This window comes from Gopherus evgoodei, chromosome 10, assembly GCF_007399415.2.
Source record: "Gopherus evgoodei ecotype Sinaloan lineage chromosome 10, rGopEvg1_v1.p, whole genome shotgun sequence".
NCBI classification, from domain to species: Eukaryota; Metazoa; Chordata; order Testudines; family Testudinidae; genus Gopherus; species Gopherus evgoodei.
In genome coordinates, this window is record NC_044331.1 from 15,914,892 (window position 1) to 15,933,472 (window position 18,581).

The following is an 18,581-nucleotide window of genomic DNA, read 5'->3' on the forward strand; positions in this document are numbered from 1 at the left end:
GAGCTCGGTTGCTGGATAACCAACCAGGGCTGATCTTGGTAAGTATCTAAGGATTAGTTCATGCTGTTTAGGCCCTCAGTCCATTAAATTACATTAAAAGCTGTGCCATGCTTCTGGGAATATGGTTGTTTTGTCCATGGAAATGGAACTGTGCTGTGATGAGCTTGTAAGAGAGAATTGTGGCTTGGGCCTTTGACATAAATTAAACCCAGAAGACACATTAGGTAAAAATGTGTCAAACTACTTTCTTTAAAACTAGCATTAGTCATTAATCCAGATATAAACAACTTAATCATGCTCCATGGGAATAATCATGGCCTATTGTGTAAATTGATTAGCCAGGTAAATGAGCTGGAATCCTGCCTTTGTGATCTGTTGCTCAATTTCTCTTCTGGGAGGGGTTCCATACCCGAGGTTGGTGTGTTTGTTTATTTTTTAAAAGAAATTAAATCACCACCAGATTTCTTAAACTACAGTGGAGTTAAATGAAACCCACACAAGCAAGGAATTTGCAGTCTAACTCCATGTGTGCTAAATGTTTTGCATACTCTGGGATATCCTGCAATTTTAATAGTGTCACTAATCTGTACAGATACCAAGTCCATAAGTGTGTTCTGTGGAGGAATCACACTGTGAAATATATTTCTATGGGAACCTGAGGAGTTAAAGACAAGACTGGATTACTTGTTGCAGTGGCTGAGCGGAAGTGATTGGGTGTTTTGATTAAAAAACTCTAAGCTCCTTGCAGTATAGATAAGGTCCTGTCCCAAAGAGCTTGCGGTCCTAATACAGATGGAGTCTGTAATATGACCTGCCTGCCTCACTAGAAACAAACTCAAGTTATGTTCCATATAAGAACCGATATCAGTAGAACTGATACTTACATTTGTCCTTATTGTATCTTTGTTTCTTGTATCCTTTCTAAAGGAATAATGCATTAGCCAGACACAGGAGCATGACAGAAGCATCGCAGAATTTACGCCAGATTGAAATTCCCCAAATACCCAAGAATCCCATCAGAAAGGTAAAGCTTTCCTAGAGGATTGGGTGTGGGTATCTGCTATAATGGTGCAGCAGCATTGTGATACCACATGTGGGTGCATGTGTTCTTTGCCTGTTAAGTGCCTTATCAGCTGCACAAGGCCAAAATCATTCTGAGGCAGAATTTTTTGAGAACTGAAACTCTTGTCTAAATGTTTCACGCTTATGATTTTGAGTATAAACTAGCAGTTTCACACTTATTACATTTTCATTTCAGGAAAACTCTCACTGTTACTTTGCCACTGAGAAAGCCCAACAGCTGCTTCCCCTGCAGAAGGAGGCAGTGCAAGGTATGACAACTTTCTTCTCCATGGAAAGCTGATTGGTTCCCCACACAGCTGATTTCATTGTACGTCATAGTGAGCCAGGAGTGTTCCACTAATAGAGAGACAGGAAATCTGCAGGAAATGTTCCCGCAGTCTGTGGAAACTTTGGGGAAAGCTATCAGCATTCATGAGTGAATTCATTCAACATGCTGATAGGCTGTTGAGTAAGTTGCTGAATAATTTTATAAAAAGTGACTAATTTAAATCTGTTTAGTCTCAAAAAACATAGAAAATGTCAGTCTCCCTTGATCTTCCGATTTCCTTAGATCTTCTGTCCTCATGTCCTGCACAGAGGATCACAAAGATATTTGATAGAACAACCATTGGGCTTTAGTCACCACCCCATTGAGATGAAGGGGGCAGTTCATACTCCATTCTTCTCAAAGCTCTCATAAATATTGTGTTTGGGGGGATAGCTTTGCAACTAGAAACTTGGTAATGTCTGTTTCAAAATTCAAGTTTTCTGTAAAATGTAAGGTAACAAACCCCACGACCATCAGTGCTGCAGCTCAGATTCTCTTTGGTGGATGTTTCCCATGGTCCTAATCGTGATCCTTCTGGTGCTTTGAACTCAACCTACCTTCTTTCTCCTTCTTGGGGTTTCCTTGACTATAACCTATAGAAAAGGCTTAAGTATCTGACAAGTGTAAATAAGCAGGAATCCTCATAAGAGAACTCCAGGGTGGGTTCAGAGAAGGGCATGGATAGTGACTGTTTTCACCAGTACAAACTACCTCTTTAATTATTTGGCTTTTTCACACCTTAGAAAAGTTATTTGCTTTCATAGTGTCGGGACTGTTTACATTCTTCCTACCTCCAGTGCCCCATGAGAGAATTACCTTTGTGGTATAGCTACTCACTTTTTTTCCTTTCTCGTGCTTTCAGAGGTGACAAAGGTGCGACGGAACCTCTTCAATGAAGAGATGCTTTCTCCATCAAAAAGGTCCCTGAAGAAGATGCCTCGAAGCCAGTCAGTATCGGCTGTGGAAGGCCTGAGGCACAAACGCAGCTGCTCTGATGAGGATGGTAGAGGTGAGATATGAGCTTACGCAATTGCCTATGTCTGGGATCTGCAAGAGAAAGTTGCATTTACTTCTCCCTGATCCCCTAACCAAAAAAAAATAAAAGAAAATTCTGGCATCTCTTCTTACCAGTAAAATCAATCTGCTTTCTGTTATGAAAGAGATGATATTTTCAGCTCAATGCTGCAGTGTTTGGGTTGCAAATGGTGCAGGGTAATATTTAAATCCAAACCTGTTTTCATCTGTAAGTTAAATATTTTCTCACAAAGAAAGAAACTGTTAATCAGGTACGATTGCTTGAAGTGAACACCAACCCACACGAACCCTTACATGCAGTGTTTCCCAAACTTGGGACGCCGCTTGTGTAGGGAAAGCCCCTGGTGGGCGGGGCCTATTTGTTTACTTGCTGCGTCCACGGTTGGGTCAATCGCGGCTCCCACTGGCTGCGGTTCGCTGCTCCAGGCCAACGGGAACTGCTGGAAGCGGCGTGGGCCAAGGGACGTACTGGCCGCTGCTTCCAGCAGCTCCCGTTGGCCTGGAGCAGCAAACCAGTGGGAGCCGCGATCAGCTGAACCTGCTGACATGGCAGGTAAGCAAACTGGCCTGGCCTGCCAGGGGCTTTCCCTACACAAGTGGCATCCCAAGTTTGGGAAACTGCTTACATGGATGTTTCCTTTAAGAGACGCTTTAGTGTACCTTAACACTCAGACATCACATTCAACTTTCACTGACTTCACGCCTCTATAAAAGAGATGGAATCTGTGCAAATAACCGACCATCCTGTCTTGAAGGCAGATTTGATCTTTTAATCTTTTTTCATTTGTCTGGCTGCTGTGGCACAAGAAAAATGGGAGATGGTTGAATCCTTATGCAAACAGTTAAAATGTGGATGTCTGCAAGGGTACTGTGCATGCATCTGTCACTAAACTCAATTCAATAGATGGCAGGGCTAGCCCCTGAAGTCCAATATATCTGTATTTCTATACTATTAAGTCCCTTAATTATACAACTAAAGTTAAGCACAAACCAGACTCCTTTTACATTAATGCTACCTATTATTTCTATAGCATTATAGGTGTACTCGGTGCATTACAGATCTATGGGAAGACAAGGTTCCTGCTCCAAACAGCTAACAACTTAAGTAGTTATTGGGACCATTTGCAAGATAAGGACTTTAAATTAGGTCTAATAAACGAGGGAACAAAGGGATATAATGTAAAAGTTATGTGAATGGACTGTTTGCCCTACTAGTTGCAAGATTTTATTTACAAAATTCACCTTTAACTGTAAAATTTATATTGTATGTGAAGTGAGCCATGAGAGCAGCGTGGCTATTGTTTTGATGGTTCAAACTGAAGTGTACAATTGCCTACCTGCCTGAATAGAGACTAAATAATATGTAGATGTGATCTGTAAGTCTCTAAAATCTTCACACTGCTCACTCAATCCTATCCAAGCCACCTCACAGGCTTGTTTTAAATTTCTGATCATCATTTTTAGATCGTCGCAAGCTACTGACCAAGAGAGTCTCAGAGACGCCGCTGCACAAACAGATCTCCAGGAGGCTGCTTCATAAACAGATCAAAGGCCGGTGAGTGAATGGTATTGGGTAGTTCTGAAATGTATTTAACCAAGTGCTGGGTGGCCAGGATGTGGACTGCAGACCAAACAAGTACTATGGAATTTAGCATTGTGAATACAACAAGACAACTTGTGGAGACTACAGGTTCCACAATTTAAGTGAGTACAACCACCACTTGCTTCATCATGCATATTAAATGCATCTCTCATGCTTGCATCAAGTTGCCATTGTGCCCCTCAGGCAAAGTTGGGTGCCACTTTTTAGGGTTCCCCTACAAAGGCTGGTTTGGTGGTGTTTTATACAGAGAGTTGCTAATGAGAACCAGGGAAAATTTCAGCTGAAGTTGGGCCTATTCTCCTGTCTGTGCCACGGCTGGAAGGACATCCTGTGGCCAGATTGATCTCTTGATGGGAGGCAATGCCTACTAATCATATGTTGAGACTACCTTGCAACTTGTTGATGTGGCTTTGTTAGCAAATGGTGCTCTCTGCAGCTCTGAAAAACACATGTTTAGTATACTCGCAAACCAGGCATGGTGTTATGGGGAGTCTGAAACGTTTTCACTGTTTCTCCAAGGTGTTCTGATCCTGGCTCTGACATCAGTATTGTGGAAGAATCTCCAGAGAAAGCCATGAGTGGTAGGTATAAATTTAATACAGACTGATCACTTGCCCTTTCTTACCTTGCTGCAGTTCATACTAAGATAGCACACTTCAGTCTGGATGATCCCCAAGGACCCTAAACTACAATATATAAAGAACATTGCAACCACCCCTGGAGTGGAAGGCAACAGTGAACTATACAGAGATTTTAAGAAAGAATGAGAACTTTAGGGAGGCAGAACTTAATCCTCCAACTGGCCATATCACAACTATGAACATCTCAATTTTTGCCAGGAGTGCTTTGGGATTGTTGGACCTCTGAAGCAGTATTTAAAAGACAGTACCTCCTAGCCTTGTGCTGGGAATTCCTCATTTCTCTCCTCTAATATACTACAGCGTAATGTTTGAGGTTCTACACAGTGTTAGGTGACCATGTGGTACTGGCTGCACAGTCTTGCCCCCAGCTAAGGAACAGAACAACAAGCTGGTTTTGGGGTGAGACGAAATGAAGAGCAAAAACCAACAGTGGGATTAACTAGTCCAAAGACAAAACTCTTTTTACGAAAGAAGCAAAAACCATGTTTTCCTAATATTACTTTTCTATATAAACAACTGTTGTAGTTGCCACAGGATGTTGAATGATTATGAATGGGAGGAGACGTGACTATAAGGCACCTGTTTTAGATGGGGTGGGTGGGGTCTTTGCTATGAAGAAGTTTGGCCTGGAAGGAAGCACATGTTTTAGTATTAGAAGTCCCCACTGAAGTTGGAGTTAGGTTTCCTTTTAACCCTTTTCATCTTCTGATTTTGTCGAATGTTCCACAAACTAGCCCCTTCCCTGCATGAGACAGGGTTAGTGAACAAATCACTGTTGGACAGCTCCAGAGAGATCCTTTCCAGAGGCACTTGTCTGCCAGCTGTAGCTTCCTTTTGGAAGTGGTGTGAGTTTTGAGAGAGAAGGCCCTGATGGTATTACTCTTGACTTCCAGAAGTGGGTTTAAGAAGAAGTCCGCGCATCAAACAGCTGTCGCTGAATAGGACACACTCAGGCTCTTTCTACTCCACCGCACAGCCCAGCTCACGGAATATGCAACGAGTACACTGGGTACAGCGAGAAGTGACATGTGTTAAGCAGAACATAACAGGTACTGGGGTTGGCGATCACACTTACTTACCTGGCATTAACTGCAATAGGTAATCTAGCTGCCAGATTCTGGTGCAGAAGCATTTGCTGATTGGCACTACAGACAGAACTCTTAAAGGTTCTGAGGCATCTGTTGTGGTGAGAACTGCCAGATGGCATCCATTATAGCCAGCAGAATCTAGCATTTTTGTATTGGGAATCTCTGTGTTAGGAACCACTGTAGTTCCAGTCTCCTATGAGAAAAGGAAGGTGTTATTACTCAGCCAGCCAAGAAACAATCAGACCCAAACCAGTAAACCGCCTTACCCATTAAACATAACATAACCCTGTCAGCAGCAGGAGTCCTAAAGCTGCTGCCAAACCTAGGTCTTCTATGTGGGAGCATAATGCAGTGCTTGATGGACTCTTCCTGATTTCCTTCTTCAGAAGGATTATAAACTGATTCCACGGAGAAGTTCAGGACTTAGTCGTGCCATCCATCCTAACAGCTTTGTCCTTGAGGACTTTTTCCACATATGTTTGTTCATCTATTAGTAACAGCTGTTTAGTGTTAGTTATTTTCCTGTGATAGTACAGAAAACAGTAATACTTCACTCAGGATGTAAAACTTTGGGTAGCCAGCAAAGAGTAAATGGTGCCAATACTGCAGCCCTTTAATTGTCTCTGACCATCTGGGTGCCAGGAACAACTGTGTCAATCCCATGTCAATGCTTGGTGCCAATCTAACTGCACTTTGCTTTTTGAAGGCATTCCACTGTATCCTGATAATCCAACTATCCAATCTCCCAAGAGGCTTCTCTTTGGAGCAGTTCTTGAAGGGAGCAGCCCTAAAGTGAAGGAGTCACTTGGAACAACGAAAACAAGAAACAGCTCAGACTTGGAGGAACCAATTGCCTGTCAGGTAAAACACCTTCCCACACTCTCTCCCCTCTGCTTGTATGTACTTAGAGAGACAAGGTGAGTGAGGAAAAAGATGGTTACTCACCTTTGTAACTGTTGTTCTTCGAGATGTGTTGCTCATATCCATTCCAGTTAGGTGTGTGCGTGCCGGGTGCACATTCGTCAGAAGATTTTTACCCTAGCAACACTCGGTGGGCCGGCAGGGCGCCCCCTGGAGTGGTGCTGCCATGGCGCCCGATATATACCTTTGCCGGCCACTCTGACAGTGGGGAAGCAGGGCAGGTGTGGAATGGATATGAGCAACACATCTCGAAGAACAACAGTTACAAAGGTGAGTAACCGTCTTTTCTTCGAGTGCTTGCTCATATCCATTCCAGTTAGGTGATTCCCCTAGGCGGTGGGGTCAGAGCGAGATGTTGTGGAATGTAAGACCGCTGAGCCGAAGGCGGCATCGTCTCTAGACTGTTGGACCAATGCGTAGTGCGATGCAAAGGTGTGGACGGAAGACCAGGTGGCCGCACGGCAGATTTCCTGTATGGGAACATGGGCCAAGAATGCGGCAGATGAGGCTGGAGCCCGAGTTGAGTGGGCGGTAAGATGACCAGTCGGAACATGAGCCAAGTCGTAGCATGTCCAAATACAGGATGTCACCTCTCGATGTAAAACGCGAGAGCCCAGCGGACATCCAGAGTATGCAGCTGCTGTTTCCATCGCGATGAGTGCAGTTTTGGAAAAAAGACTGGCAGGAAGATGTCCTGATTAACATGAAAGGAGGAGACGACCTTAGGGAGGAACGCCGGGTGTGGTTGCAGCTGTACCTTGTCCTTATGGAACACCGTATACGGAGGATCCACAGACAAAGCTCTAAGTTCCGAGACTCGTCTAGCCAAGGTGATAGCAACTAGGAATGCTGTCTTCCAGGACAGGTACAGCAGCGAGCATGTGGCTAAAGGCTCAAAGGGGGGCCCCCATGAGCCTGGTTAAGACAAGGTTCAGGTCCCAGGTAGGGGTTGGTTGTCTGACCTGGGGATAGAGTCGCTCCAAGCCCTTGAGGAATCTGGAAACTATAGGATGGGGAAAAAACAGAACTACCAGCCTCCCAAGGATGGAAGGTGGAAATAGCTGCAAGCTGCACTCTTAGCGAAGAGATCGCTAGACCTTGCTCTTTGAGAGACCATAAATAGTCCAAGATGGTGGGGACTGAAACAGACTGGGGAGAAAGGTCCTGCTGAGCGCACCAGTGACAGAAGCGCTTCCATTTAGCCCTCCACGCGATCAACATACCTTGCTTTCTGCTTCCCAGCAGCACTTGTTGCACTGCAGCGGAACAACACAACTCCGATTGGCTCAACCAGCCAGCAGCCATGCAGTCAGATGAAGGGACTGCAGGTCCGGGTGGTGTAGCCTGCCGAAGTCCTGCGTGATCAGGTCTGGGCAGAGTGGCAGGGGAATAGGGTCTGACAGAGACAGGTCGGGCAGCATGGTGTACCAATGCTGCCTCGGCCAAGCCGGAGCGATCAGGATAAGGCGGGCTTTGTCCCTGTACATCTTGAGCAGAACTCGGTGGACGAGAGGAAATGGTGAGAAGGCATAACAGAAGTGGCCCGTCCACGGAATGAGGAACGCATCCGACAGGAAGCCCAGGGAGCGACCTTGCAGGGAGCAGAATACCTGTCATTTCTTGTTCTCCCTGGAGGCAAAGAGGTCTATTTGGGGAAAGCCCCACCTCCGGAAAACTGAATGGAGAATGTCCAGATGGATGGACCACTTGTGCGCCAGGAAGGACCTGCTCAGATGATCTGCAAGCGTGTTTCGGACTCCTGGGAGGAAGGAGGCTACTAGGTCTATGGAGTGGGCTATGCAGAAGTCTCACAGTTGGATCGCTTCCTGACCCAAGGGGGAGGACCGCGTCCCTCCCTGTTTGTTTATATAATACATGGCTGTTGTGTTGTCCCTAAAGACTGCAACACAACGGCCCTGCAGATGGTGCTGAAATGCTTGGCACGCCAGCCAGACCGCTCTCAGCTCCCGGACATTGATGTGTAGTGTCAAATCCTGGGACGACCAAAGGCCTTGGGTGCGCAGGCGTCCTAGGTGAGCACCCCAGCCCAGGGAGGACTCGTCTGTTGTTAGGGACATGGAGGGCTGGGGAGGATGGAACGGTCGTCCTGCACACACCCAGGAGGACGTTCGCCACCAGTTGAGGGAGCCGAGAACGCTCGGCAGAATTGTCAGAATGATGTCTATGGCGTCTCTGCGCGGCCGATAGACGGAGGCGAGCCAGATTTGGAGAGGACGCATTCGCAGCCTGGCGTGCTTTGTGACGAATGTGCATGCAGCCATGTGACCGAGGAGAGCAAGGCAAGTGCGGGCAGAGGTTGTTGGCAGACGCTGAAGACCTTGGACAAGTGAGACTATGGCCTGAAACCGGTGGGGGGATAAACTGGCCGTCGCAAGGTTGGAGTCCAGCATTGCCCCGATAAACTCTATCCTCTGCCTAGGCACTAGAGTGGACTTGTCTAAGTTGATGATCAGGCCTATACGCAGAAAGAGGTCCTCTATAATGGCCACATGGCTGATCACTTGTGCCTCGGAGGCCCCTTGGATAAGCCAGTCATCGAGGTAAGGGAAGACATGTATCCGACAATGGCGTAGGGAAGCAGCGACAACTGCCATACACTTCGTGAACACACGAGGGGCCAAGGAAAGGCCAAAGGGGAGGACAGTAAACTGGTAGTGTCGATGGTTTACCACAAAGCGCAGATACCTCCTGTGATGGGGATAAATTGCTATGTGGAAATATGCATCCTGCATGTCGAGAGCGGCGTATCAATCTCTGGGATCCAGAGAAGGAATAATGGTTCCCAGGGATACCATGCGGAACTTGAACTTTTTAATGAATTTGTTCAGTCCTCACAGGTCGAGGATAGGCCGGAGGCCCCCTTTCGCCTTGGGAATGAGGAAATATCGGGAATAAAAGCCCTTGCCCCTTAACTCCTCCAGTACCTCCTCTATAGCTCTGATTGAGAGGAGCTTGCGGACCTTCTGTAAGAGGAGTTGCTCGTGAGAGAAGTCCCTGAAGAGGAACGAGGAGTGCGGGTGGAAGGGAGGGGGGTGAAACAAACTGAAGACGGTATCCAAGCTTCACCGTGCGTAGGACTCAACGATCTGACGTCAACTGGGACCACGCCGGTAGGAACGGGGAAAGGCGGTTGTAGAACAGAAAGGGATCCAGGGAGGCAATTGGTACACTGCTCTCGGGCGCACCCTCAAAAGTTTGGTTTGGGTCCCGGCGTTGGTTTGGTGGGACCGGAATTGTTGCCCCCTTGAGGTCCAGACTGACATCTGCGATTAGTACGACCTCGTCTTCTGGCAAAGTCTTGCCTTGGCCGAGGCGGGGGGGTAAAGGCGCTGCGGTTGGGAGCGGAAGGACCGTCTTTGAGTCTGAGGTGTATGCATTCTCAACGAACGCATAATTACTCTGTTGTCCTTTAGATTCTGCAGTCTAGGGTCCGTCTTTTGCGAAAACAAGTCTTGACCATCAAACGGCAGGTCTTGTACCGTATGTTGCAACTCAGGTGGCAGGCCGGACACTTGCAGCCATGATATATGGCGCATGGCTATGCCAGAAGCGACCGTTCTGGCCGCCGAATCGGCGGCATCTAACGAGGCTTGTAAGGAGGTCCTCGCGACCCTCTTCCCCTCCTCCAGGAGTGCTGCAAATTCCTGGTAGGAATCTTGCGGAACCAACTCAGCAAACTTCCCAACAGCCTCCCAGGTATTGTAACTGTATCTGCCGAGGAGGGCTTGTTGGTTCACTATGCGGAGTTGGAGACCTCCCGCAGAATAGATTTTTTCGTCCCAACAAATCCATGCGCCGGGCCTCCCTATATTTAGGCGCGGGGGCTTGTTGGCTGTGGCGCTCCTGTTCGTTGACGGACTGTACCACCAAGGAACAGGGAGCAGGGTGCACATAGAGGTACTCATACCCCTTGGAAGGCACCATGTACTTCCGTTTGACCCCCTTGCCTGTGGGCGGGATGGAAGCCAGGGATTGCCAGATAGTTTCTGCTCTAGCCTGGATTGAACGGATGAATGGGAGAGCCACTCTAGTGGTGTCTCTGCGGACAAGATGCTAATCACTGGGTCCTCCACCTCTGGAACCTTGTCTACTGGCAGGTTGATATTCTGGGCGACACGCCGCAGAAGGTCCTGGTGTGACCCGAGGTCAATAGGAGGTGGTCCCGATGATGACGTCCCCGCTACTGCCTCATCTGGGGAAGAGGAGGATGACAGCCCCGGGATGAGTGGGTCCTGCACTGACGCCTGGTCCGGGGGGACCTCCGTCTCCGGAAGGTCATGTGGTTCCAGTGCGTGTGCACTGGTTTCCTCTGTGTCAGCGGGGAGAGGTCAGCTGACTGTGGCCTCGGGCACACAGTGCTCTGAGTGACCGGAGCGTGATGGGCCAGTCGGTTCGCCTTGGGCTTGATGATACGCCCAAGGTGTCCAAAAGGACCACGATGAGATCCGTGGTCCGGGCCATGGGCATGCGTATCCAAGTCCCCGTAGGAGGCACTGTCCACATGGGAGGAGACGGATGGATGACGCAAGGGCCACGGAGGAGCTGAAGTCGCTTGGACCAGGTCTCTGTGTCCATTGGACTCCTGTCTGCACGGCACCGGCGAACGGTACCGAGAGTCGTAGCGGTGCCGGGAGCGGGACCGGGACCTGCGACCAGTGCGGTGCCGGGAGGTCGACCGGTGCCTCGCATCGCCATGCCAAGATCGGCTGTGAGAGGTACGGCGGTGCCGGGATCTGGACCGGTGCCAAGAGTACCGTGATGGAGACCGGGATCTCAAGTGGTGCCGCGAGTACGACCGGTACCGGGATGGAGAGCAGTACTGGGGACTGCGAGCAGCGCCAAGAGTGGGAGCGATGGCGGGACCAAGAGCGTCAGCGGGACCTGGATCGGGATCAGTGGCGTTGTGCCGTGTCCGGCGAAGATGGCCTCATCATAGCAGGCTTGCCCAGTGACTGAACAACCCGCACCGGCGGTGCCGGGGGTTGGGGCAGCTCAGGCTCCGTCAGAGCAATTAGTTCCTGAGCCGTGGAGAAAGTCTCCGCCGTCAAGGGCACAACGAGCTCGACCACAGCGTGCACTGGGGAGCTGGTAGGCACCAGACTCGACGGCTCCTGAGAGACCGGAATCAACGGTGCGGAGGCAAGCGGTGCCGCGGCAGCTGACAGTGCCGGGCGGTCTGCCTTAGATGTACGCTCCGACTGCGGCGTAGATACAGGTGCCGCAGGAGCCTTGTGCCTCTTGCTCCTCAGGGAGAGGGATCGGTGCCTGCCAGAGGGTTGAGCCGGTGAAGGCTGGTGCCAAGGAGTCTTCACTGGAACCGTGCGTTCCAGTGCGGAGGAAGCACTCGTCCCCGGTGCTGGAGTTGGTGCCGAAGATGGAGGAGTTAGAGCTGCCTCCATCAAGAGTTGCTTGAGGCAAATGTTCCGCTCTTTCTTCGTCCGGGTCTTGTCCGCAAGGTGGGATTCTCCTAGGCGCTTTAAACAGGAGTCGTGTGGATCTCCTGTGGGCATCGGCTGATGACAGGCCGCGCAAGGTCTGAAGCCCGGTGAACCGGGCATGGGTCCGGTACCGGGGGAGGAGAAGGGGCTAGCCCTCAACCCTCTAACTATATACACAACTACTATAAAACTACTACTAATAAAAAAGTTAACTAGAACTATAGAAAAACTAACTATGTACACAATAACTATATAAACGAGCGAAGAGCTAGGGAGATGGAGATCAGCTAAGCCGCGCTCCACTGTTCCAACGACCGACACGGGCAGTAAGAAAGAACTGAGGAGCGGATGGGCCGGCAGGGGTATATATCGGGCGCCATGGTGGCGCCACCCCAGGGGGCGCCCTGCCGGCCCACCGAGTGTTGCCAGGGTAAAAATCTCCGAACGTGCACGCGCACACCTAACTGGAATGGATATGAGCAAGCACTCGAAGAATATCTTTTACTGGGCCAGCTTCTCTTTGGTGAGAGAGACGACAGTGTGACTCGAAAGCTTGTCTGTCTCACCAACAGAAGTTGGTCCATAAAAGAGAGTGCCTCACGCATCTTGTCTTCTAATAGCCTGGGACCAACATGGCTACAACTACACTGCATACACGTACTTAGTCAGATTTGTGCATCTTTAAATAGCTACTTTTGTTTGTGTGTGACTTAAATTGTGCGGCTTTAGTCAAACAGCTTCTATATTTTTATCGCCAGAAATGAGTGTTAAGATGCCATTATATAGTAGTATTAAGTATGTTCTGTTCTTACTCTTTCCTCAGACTCCCCAGAAGCCCCAGAGCTCTGCCAGTAGAATGCCAAGGAAATCTCCTCGTACTCCACACACACCACCAAAAACATTGGAAAAGACCCCTGGCAAAAGTCCAGCTGCTAAGCAGACTGCAGCTAAATGTTTAGGAAGGTACTTCTCTCCTTCCAGACAGGAGAAGCCACCACCTGAGCCTAATGAAAGGAAGAGGGATCATTTAGCACAAGTAACTCATCAGAAGGACTCTTCTCCAGTGAGATTTCCCTCCCCTTACAAGGAGATGGGGTTACAGATTCCAGAAAAGCAGGCTGGGAATGAAGTGCTTGATGATGTTTTTGGGTCACCTCTAAAAGATTCCAGTCCAGCAACTGCTTCATATACAGCAACACAATTGCTTTGTACTACCAAGGAAAAATCTTTCACAGACCCACAAACTCAAAGACGCTCCTTGAGATCCTCACAGAAAACAGCATCTCCAGCTTCTATTCATAGGCAGACGCTCCACATGGAGATTCAGAGAAATCCACAGCCAAATTTCCATTTAGAGTCAGTGTCTCAGCCAATGGAAGCAACTCCCAGGAAGGTCAGATGTGCGGGTCCAAAATCTTTGAGTCCAGTGGGTATAGTGGCTGCTGTTTTATCTCCAGAAGCCCAATCCACTTTGAGAACAGTGTCTTCATTTAATTCTCCTTTTGAATCTTCCATAAAGACTCTGTCCGTAGATTCAGCTCCTCACAGTAAAACAAGAGAACTTGACCGGGAGTCTAATACACCTAAAAAACCTCCTTTGAAATCTCAAAACATCGCAGGCACATCCCCAAGGAAAGCCCTAGGGTCTCCTATCTGCCTACCTGAGCACACCAAACCCGGAGAAGAAAATCCTGCTCTTTCACTCTCGAAGTCGGCTAGAAATAAGCAGAAACACCATAGTAATGGTAACACAAGGCTTCCTGCACAAAGCTCTCTGATTCATGAGCTCAAGGCTTCTGAAAGTGTCCACATGTTAGAGAGAAGTGAACTAGTGGATATAGATGCTCAGGGCTCCTCCCCAGGAAAGGATCAGAGTTTGGAAAAGCAACTCTCTCCTGAGCTTTCTGCTAAAGGACATGTGCAGATCGCAGATGTTGTGAGTGAGCGTGAGCACTTAGATTCCTCTTTCTTAGGCAGCAGGAAGAGTGATGCCTCAGAAGCTAGAGTTTTGCCATCAGAAGAGTCGAAGACTCTTACTGTTAAGAAACCCTCTAGATCTGACGTTCTGAATGCTTTGCCTGCTACCTCAAAGTCTGCCTCTCCTGTCTATTCATTGCGCTGCACCCCAGATAGAATGCAGCGGGAGGCTGCAGCACGACTAGGGAATCCTGAACTTCCAGCAAAGTTTTCTACTCCTAAAAGTCATTATAAGTTGGCCTCTGCAAGTCCACCAACTTATGAGGTTGAACTTGAGATGCAAGCTTCTGGCTTGCCTAAGCTTCGCATTAAGAAGGTTGGTTCTGGCTCAGCCATGGAAGTACAGTCACAACTGAAGACCAGCAAACCCAGTGGAGAGGAAAGTCCCTTTAGTGAACTTGCTGTGACCTGGTGTGCTAGACACCCCGGAAAACTAGCAGCTGCTTGTGTTTCACCATCCTGCTTTCGCTCTTCCCATAGCACGCCTGGGAAGGGTGGAGGGCAGACCTACATTTGCCAGTCATACACCCCAACTAGCTGTGCCTCTACCACCACCTCCCCATCTCATGTGGATGCTGGAGTTCCCTGGACACCCTCTCCAAAGAACAAAGGGAAGACTACCCCTGATGCCATCAAGGACTGGCCACGAAGAAAAAAAGCAGCAAACAGCAATGCCAATGGTGGGTGTGGTCGATGTGAGAAGCATACAGAATGTACAGGGAATGTGTCAGCAAGTGAAGAGGGAGGAACAATTTCTGACCAGTGCAACAGCAGTAAAGCTCTGCTGCTGGCTGACTTTGAACTGGAAGGGGTTTACAGGCTTCAGGACCAGTCACCTCCCAGTGACACTGAGCCCAGAGCTGATGAGGGTGCTTCCACAGGGACTTTTGGCCTGAAATCCAGGAAGCGGACCTTTGACCTCTTGTCTCCAGAGGAGGAAACCAAATGGGAGGCTAAGAGGTCTTGCACAGCTAGAGACTACCTGGATCTGGTCAGCTCTTCCACAGATGAGAGTAGCACAAGCAAAAGGAGGATATCTACAATGCCTCCTGGTAGAACCACCGTGTCTTCAAACAGAACTCCTGGGCAACAAAGTTCCATAGGGGATGATGATGTCTTCGGTGTTTCAGGTAATCAATTGTCAAGTGACACCCTACTGAAATTCAGAGATGCTAAATTTGGAGGAGCTGTGAGAACAGAATACAGAGGGGACTGGAAACAGGCAGGAAACAAAGTGAGATGCAGCTGGGAACATACAGCTAATACATCAGAAGAAATCTGAAAGGCAGATCCATTGGAATGAGATGAAAGGATGAAAATGGATAGCAAGTGACATGAGTCATAATGCCATGTTTCAGCAAAAAAGGCCAGTGCTGATTGGGGTGTATATGCAGTCATGTTGTGGACTGGGTAGGTAGCTCTGCAGCATCAGAATATTTGCCTCTGTTGTGGGAAACTAACAGAATATTGACAAATTGGAGCGAGATGAGAGAAAAGGATAAACTGACTGGCAGCTGGAGGCTCTTACAGGGAGGGATTAAGGGCTAAAATGATTGTGGAGTCACATCCCTGTCCCTAATTCTTAACATAGTGAAAGGGTATTAAAACCCATGATAGGAGAGTTGTAATTTGGGGTGGTAGCAATGTGGTATAACTAGGAGTAATGGCGTGGGGAGGAATATAAGCTGCATATAACTGGGGAATCTCCCTGACATACGTATTAGACTGGGGTGTAATAGCTTCAGGCCTTGGACACTTTAAATTAAATTGAGCAATATATTAGCGACCCGGAAGAATGCTGCATTGGTTCATGGGATACAGAGTATGATTCTATGCTTCTCATCCCTAGGCTTGCCTGCTCTGGTACCAACAGCTCACCCCTTTTCAGCATTATGCATTTCGCTCTTTAAACTCTTTTTAAGAGGTGGTTTTTTTTTCTGAAGTAGGCACATGCAAGAACGTATTAATTGTACATGCAAGTATCACAACTGTGTGCAGATGGCCATGTCGACAACTGGCCCTGGGCACTCAGTTTCTTATTTTTAGATGCAGTCATGGCAGCTGCACTCTCAAATAAGATGTGCAGTTATATGCACATGTCCTTGCCTGTGGTAACACCAAGTCAGCAACAGATTTGGAAATTACAACTAATTTTATTACAGGGGTTGGCAGTCACTCAGTATTGTAAGCAAGGCCCCATGGATTTCATGTCCTTGGAATCCATCCCTTGTTCTACAACTTAAGACTTTTTTTTTTTTAAGAATTGTTTCTATTCCTTATGGTTGCAAAGAGCCCCTTAACTGTGATGCTAGTGTAACTGATGCAGTGTCTTGAGTCTGCAGACAGCCTGAAACAATAAGCACTAAAAGTTACAAGCTGATCATTCTTCCTGGGTATTCTGTTACCTCAAAAGCTTAGTTAGTGCTTAAGGGAAAAGGGAATTGTTGCTTACTTCTTCACATAAGAAAATTAATAGGCAGCAGTTTTAAAACAAACATAAGGAAGTACTTTTTCACACAAGGCACAGAGCTCCTGTGGAACTCGTTGGCAGGGATATTGTGAAAGCCAAAACTATAACTGGGTTCAAAAGAAAAATAGATAAGTCCATGGAGTGAAGGTCCATCATTGGCCATTAGCCAAGATGGTCAGGGACATAACCGCATGCTCTGGGTGTCCCTAAACCTCTAACTACCAGAAGCTGGGACTGGATGATGGGGATAGATCATTTGATAATTGCCCTGTTCTGTTCAATCCCTCTGAAGCATCTGGCACAGGCCTGACAGAAGACAGGATACTGGATTAGATGAGTTATTGGTCTGACCCATTATGATGGTGGTTATAGTCTCTGCTAATCACTTTAGTAAAATCATTCGCATGTGTCTATCCCAAATTGGCTCCTGCTCCTTCCTAAACTTCTCCACTTCCCCTGACAACCTGAGAACAGCAGTTGTTGAAGACATAGTCAAGAGCTGGCTTTTACTCTGCCTTGACTTGAAAATTTCCATTGTGCCACACCAGTGTGCTGCAGTAATCAGGGCCCCTGGATTCTTCCCAGAGGGCAGGACTTGGTGGGAATGCTGCAGTTTCACATCTTTGTGCTTTTCCAGGTTCAACTCCACCAGTGAAGGGCTCTCTCTCTGCTAGTGGTCTTCGAGCACTGACCCAGTCCCCGCTGCTCTACCAGGGACACACACCGTCTCGGAAGAAGGGCGCCAAAGGTAACTGGTTACCTGTCATTTCATAAAGCCTTGCACTCAAATAGATTGTAGACCTGTGACCTGCCTGTGGTTAAGTGAGGTGGAAAGAGCACAGGGTGTGGGGAAAGGCTGGAGGATTTGCTGTGTCTGTGCCCAGCAGGCTCCTGTTGCCAAGAAGTTTAGCCTTAGAACACAAAGGTATAACTGAGCTACATTTGCTTGGGATGGCAGGGAAGTAGCTTGGGGCTAAAATGACTTAAAGGGAAATAGAGTTTACTGGTACTGGGTTTCCTGAGACGGGTGCTGAGCTGTAAACCTGAAAGGGTAGAATTTCACTAACCCTTTCTGCCCTCTCCAGAAGATGAGTTGGACGTCTTTCACAGCATTACAGACCAAGAAGTGTCTCCGTTCTCCAACACAGGCTCCCGGAGGCGGCCCCTTAGCAGGACTTATTCACGGAAGAAGCTACTCAGCTGAACTCTGCAGCCAGAGAAAGCCTGTGTATCGCTAGTCAAGTACTCTATCTCGCCCACTGTGTAGTACATGCTGCTGTCCCTGAGAGAGCGAGCTTGCTTTTTTTTATTTTTTTTTATTTTTTTGAACAAATGGGGGGCTCATTGCTATTAGGAGTTGTCTGTAGCCAGTGTGTGGGAATCCCCATCTCCCCAACTGTGGGGTTTAATGAGGAATCAAGTGTTTGAATCAGCTCTACAAACTCCTTCTTCCATTGGGCTGGGAAAGAGGCAGTGGGAATAGGGAGGGCCACTTAAGTTCACTAGAAAGTTTAACTCCCTTGAGATGTATCTCCATCTATTTTAATCCTGGTTCTGTCTTATGGGTGTTCCCCTGCTGGGGTTTGTGTGCCACAGATTCAGTCTGACCAGGTGAAGAGAGTGGTCACTATTTTAGCGTCCTTTTGTAAAAATAAACTTATCTGAACTGCTGCTTTGTGCTGTTAGGAATTGTGGACCTGGCTCTGGGAGCTTGAAGGGCTGTTGGAGGAGCTAGTGAAGTCCTCTAAGCCTGAGCAGCATGGGGGGGAATATACTGTGTATTGCTCTTATGTCACATGCACTTCCTCACCGTGACTCTAGTCTGAGAGCTTTCTCCTCTCCCAAATTTACAACAGCTGTATTCTCTGAGCAACTATCCCTTTGAGAGGGATACTTCAGGGGAACACCTGAGATTACAGTTCAGACCATGCTACTTCTTTCTACTAACTGACAGGGTGCATAAATCTCCGCATGCTGAAAAGCAAGGTTGCTAAGTG

The 18,581-nt window shown here is 48.0% G+C and overlaps 1 protein-coding gene across 2 annotated transcripts in view; it reads left to right on the forward strand.

Moving 5' to 3' along the window:
- TICRR (TOPBP1 interacting checkpoint and replication regulator) overlaps window positions 1-18,255 on the forward strand; it is a 42,005-nt gene extending 23,750 nt beyond the window's left edge. For both annotated transcript variants that reach the window (XM_030576814.1, XM_030576815.1), the window contains exons 13-22: window positions 928-1,024; window positions 1,259-1,331; window positions 2,253-2,399; window positions 3,890-3,980; window positions 4,548-4,609; window positions 5,563-5,718; window positions 6,464-6,618; window positions 12,961-15,244; window positions 17,222-17,332; window positions 17,670-18,255. In XM_030576814.1, coding sequence (XP_030432674.1) covers window positions 928-1,024; window positions 1,259-1,331; window positions 2,253-2,399; window positions 3,890-3,980; window positions 4,548-4,609; window positions 5,563-5,718; window positions 6,464-6,618; window positions 12,961-15,244; window positions 17,222-17,332; window positions 17,670-17,788 — 3,295 coding nt within the window. In that variant the 3' untranslated portion in view covers window positions 17,789-18,255. The remainder of the gene's footprint in view (window positions 1-927; window positions 1,025-1,258; window positions 1,332-2,252; window positions 2,400-3,889; window positions 3,981-4,547; window positions 4,610-5,562; window positions 5,719-6,463; window positions 6,619-12,960; window positions 15,245-17,221; window positions 17,333-17,669) is intronic.
- Window positions 18,256-18,581: the final 326 nt, after the last annotated feature.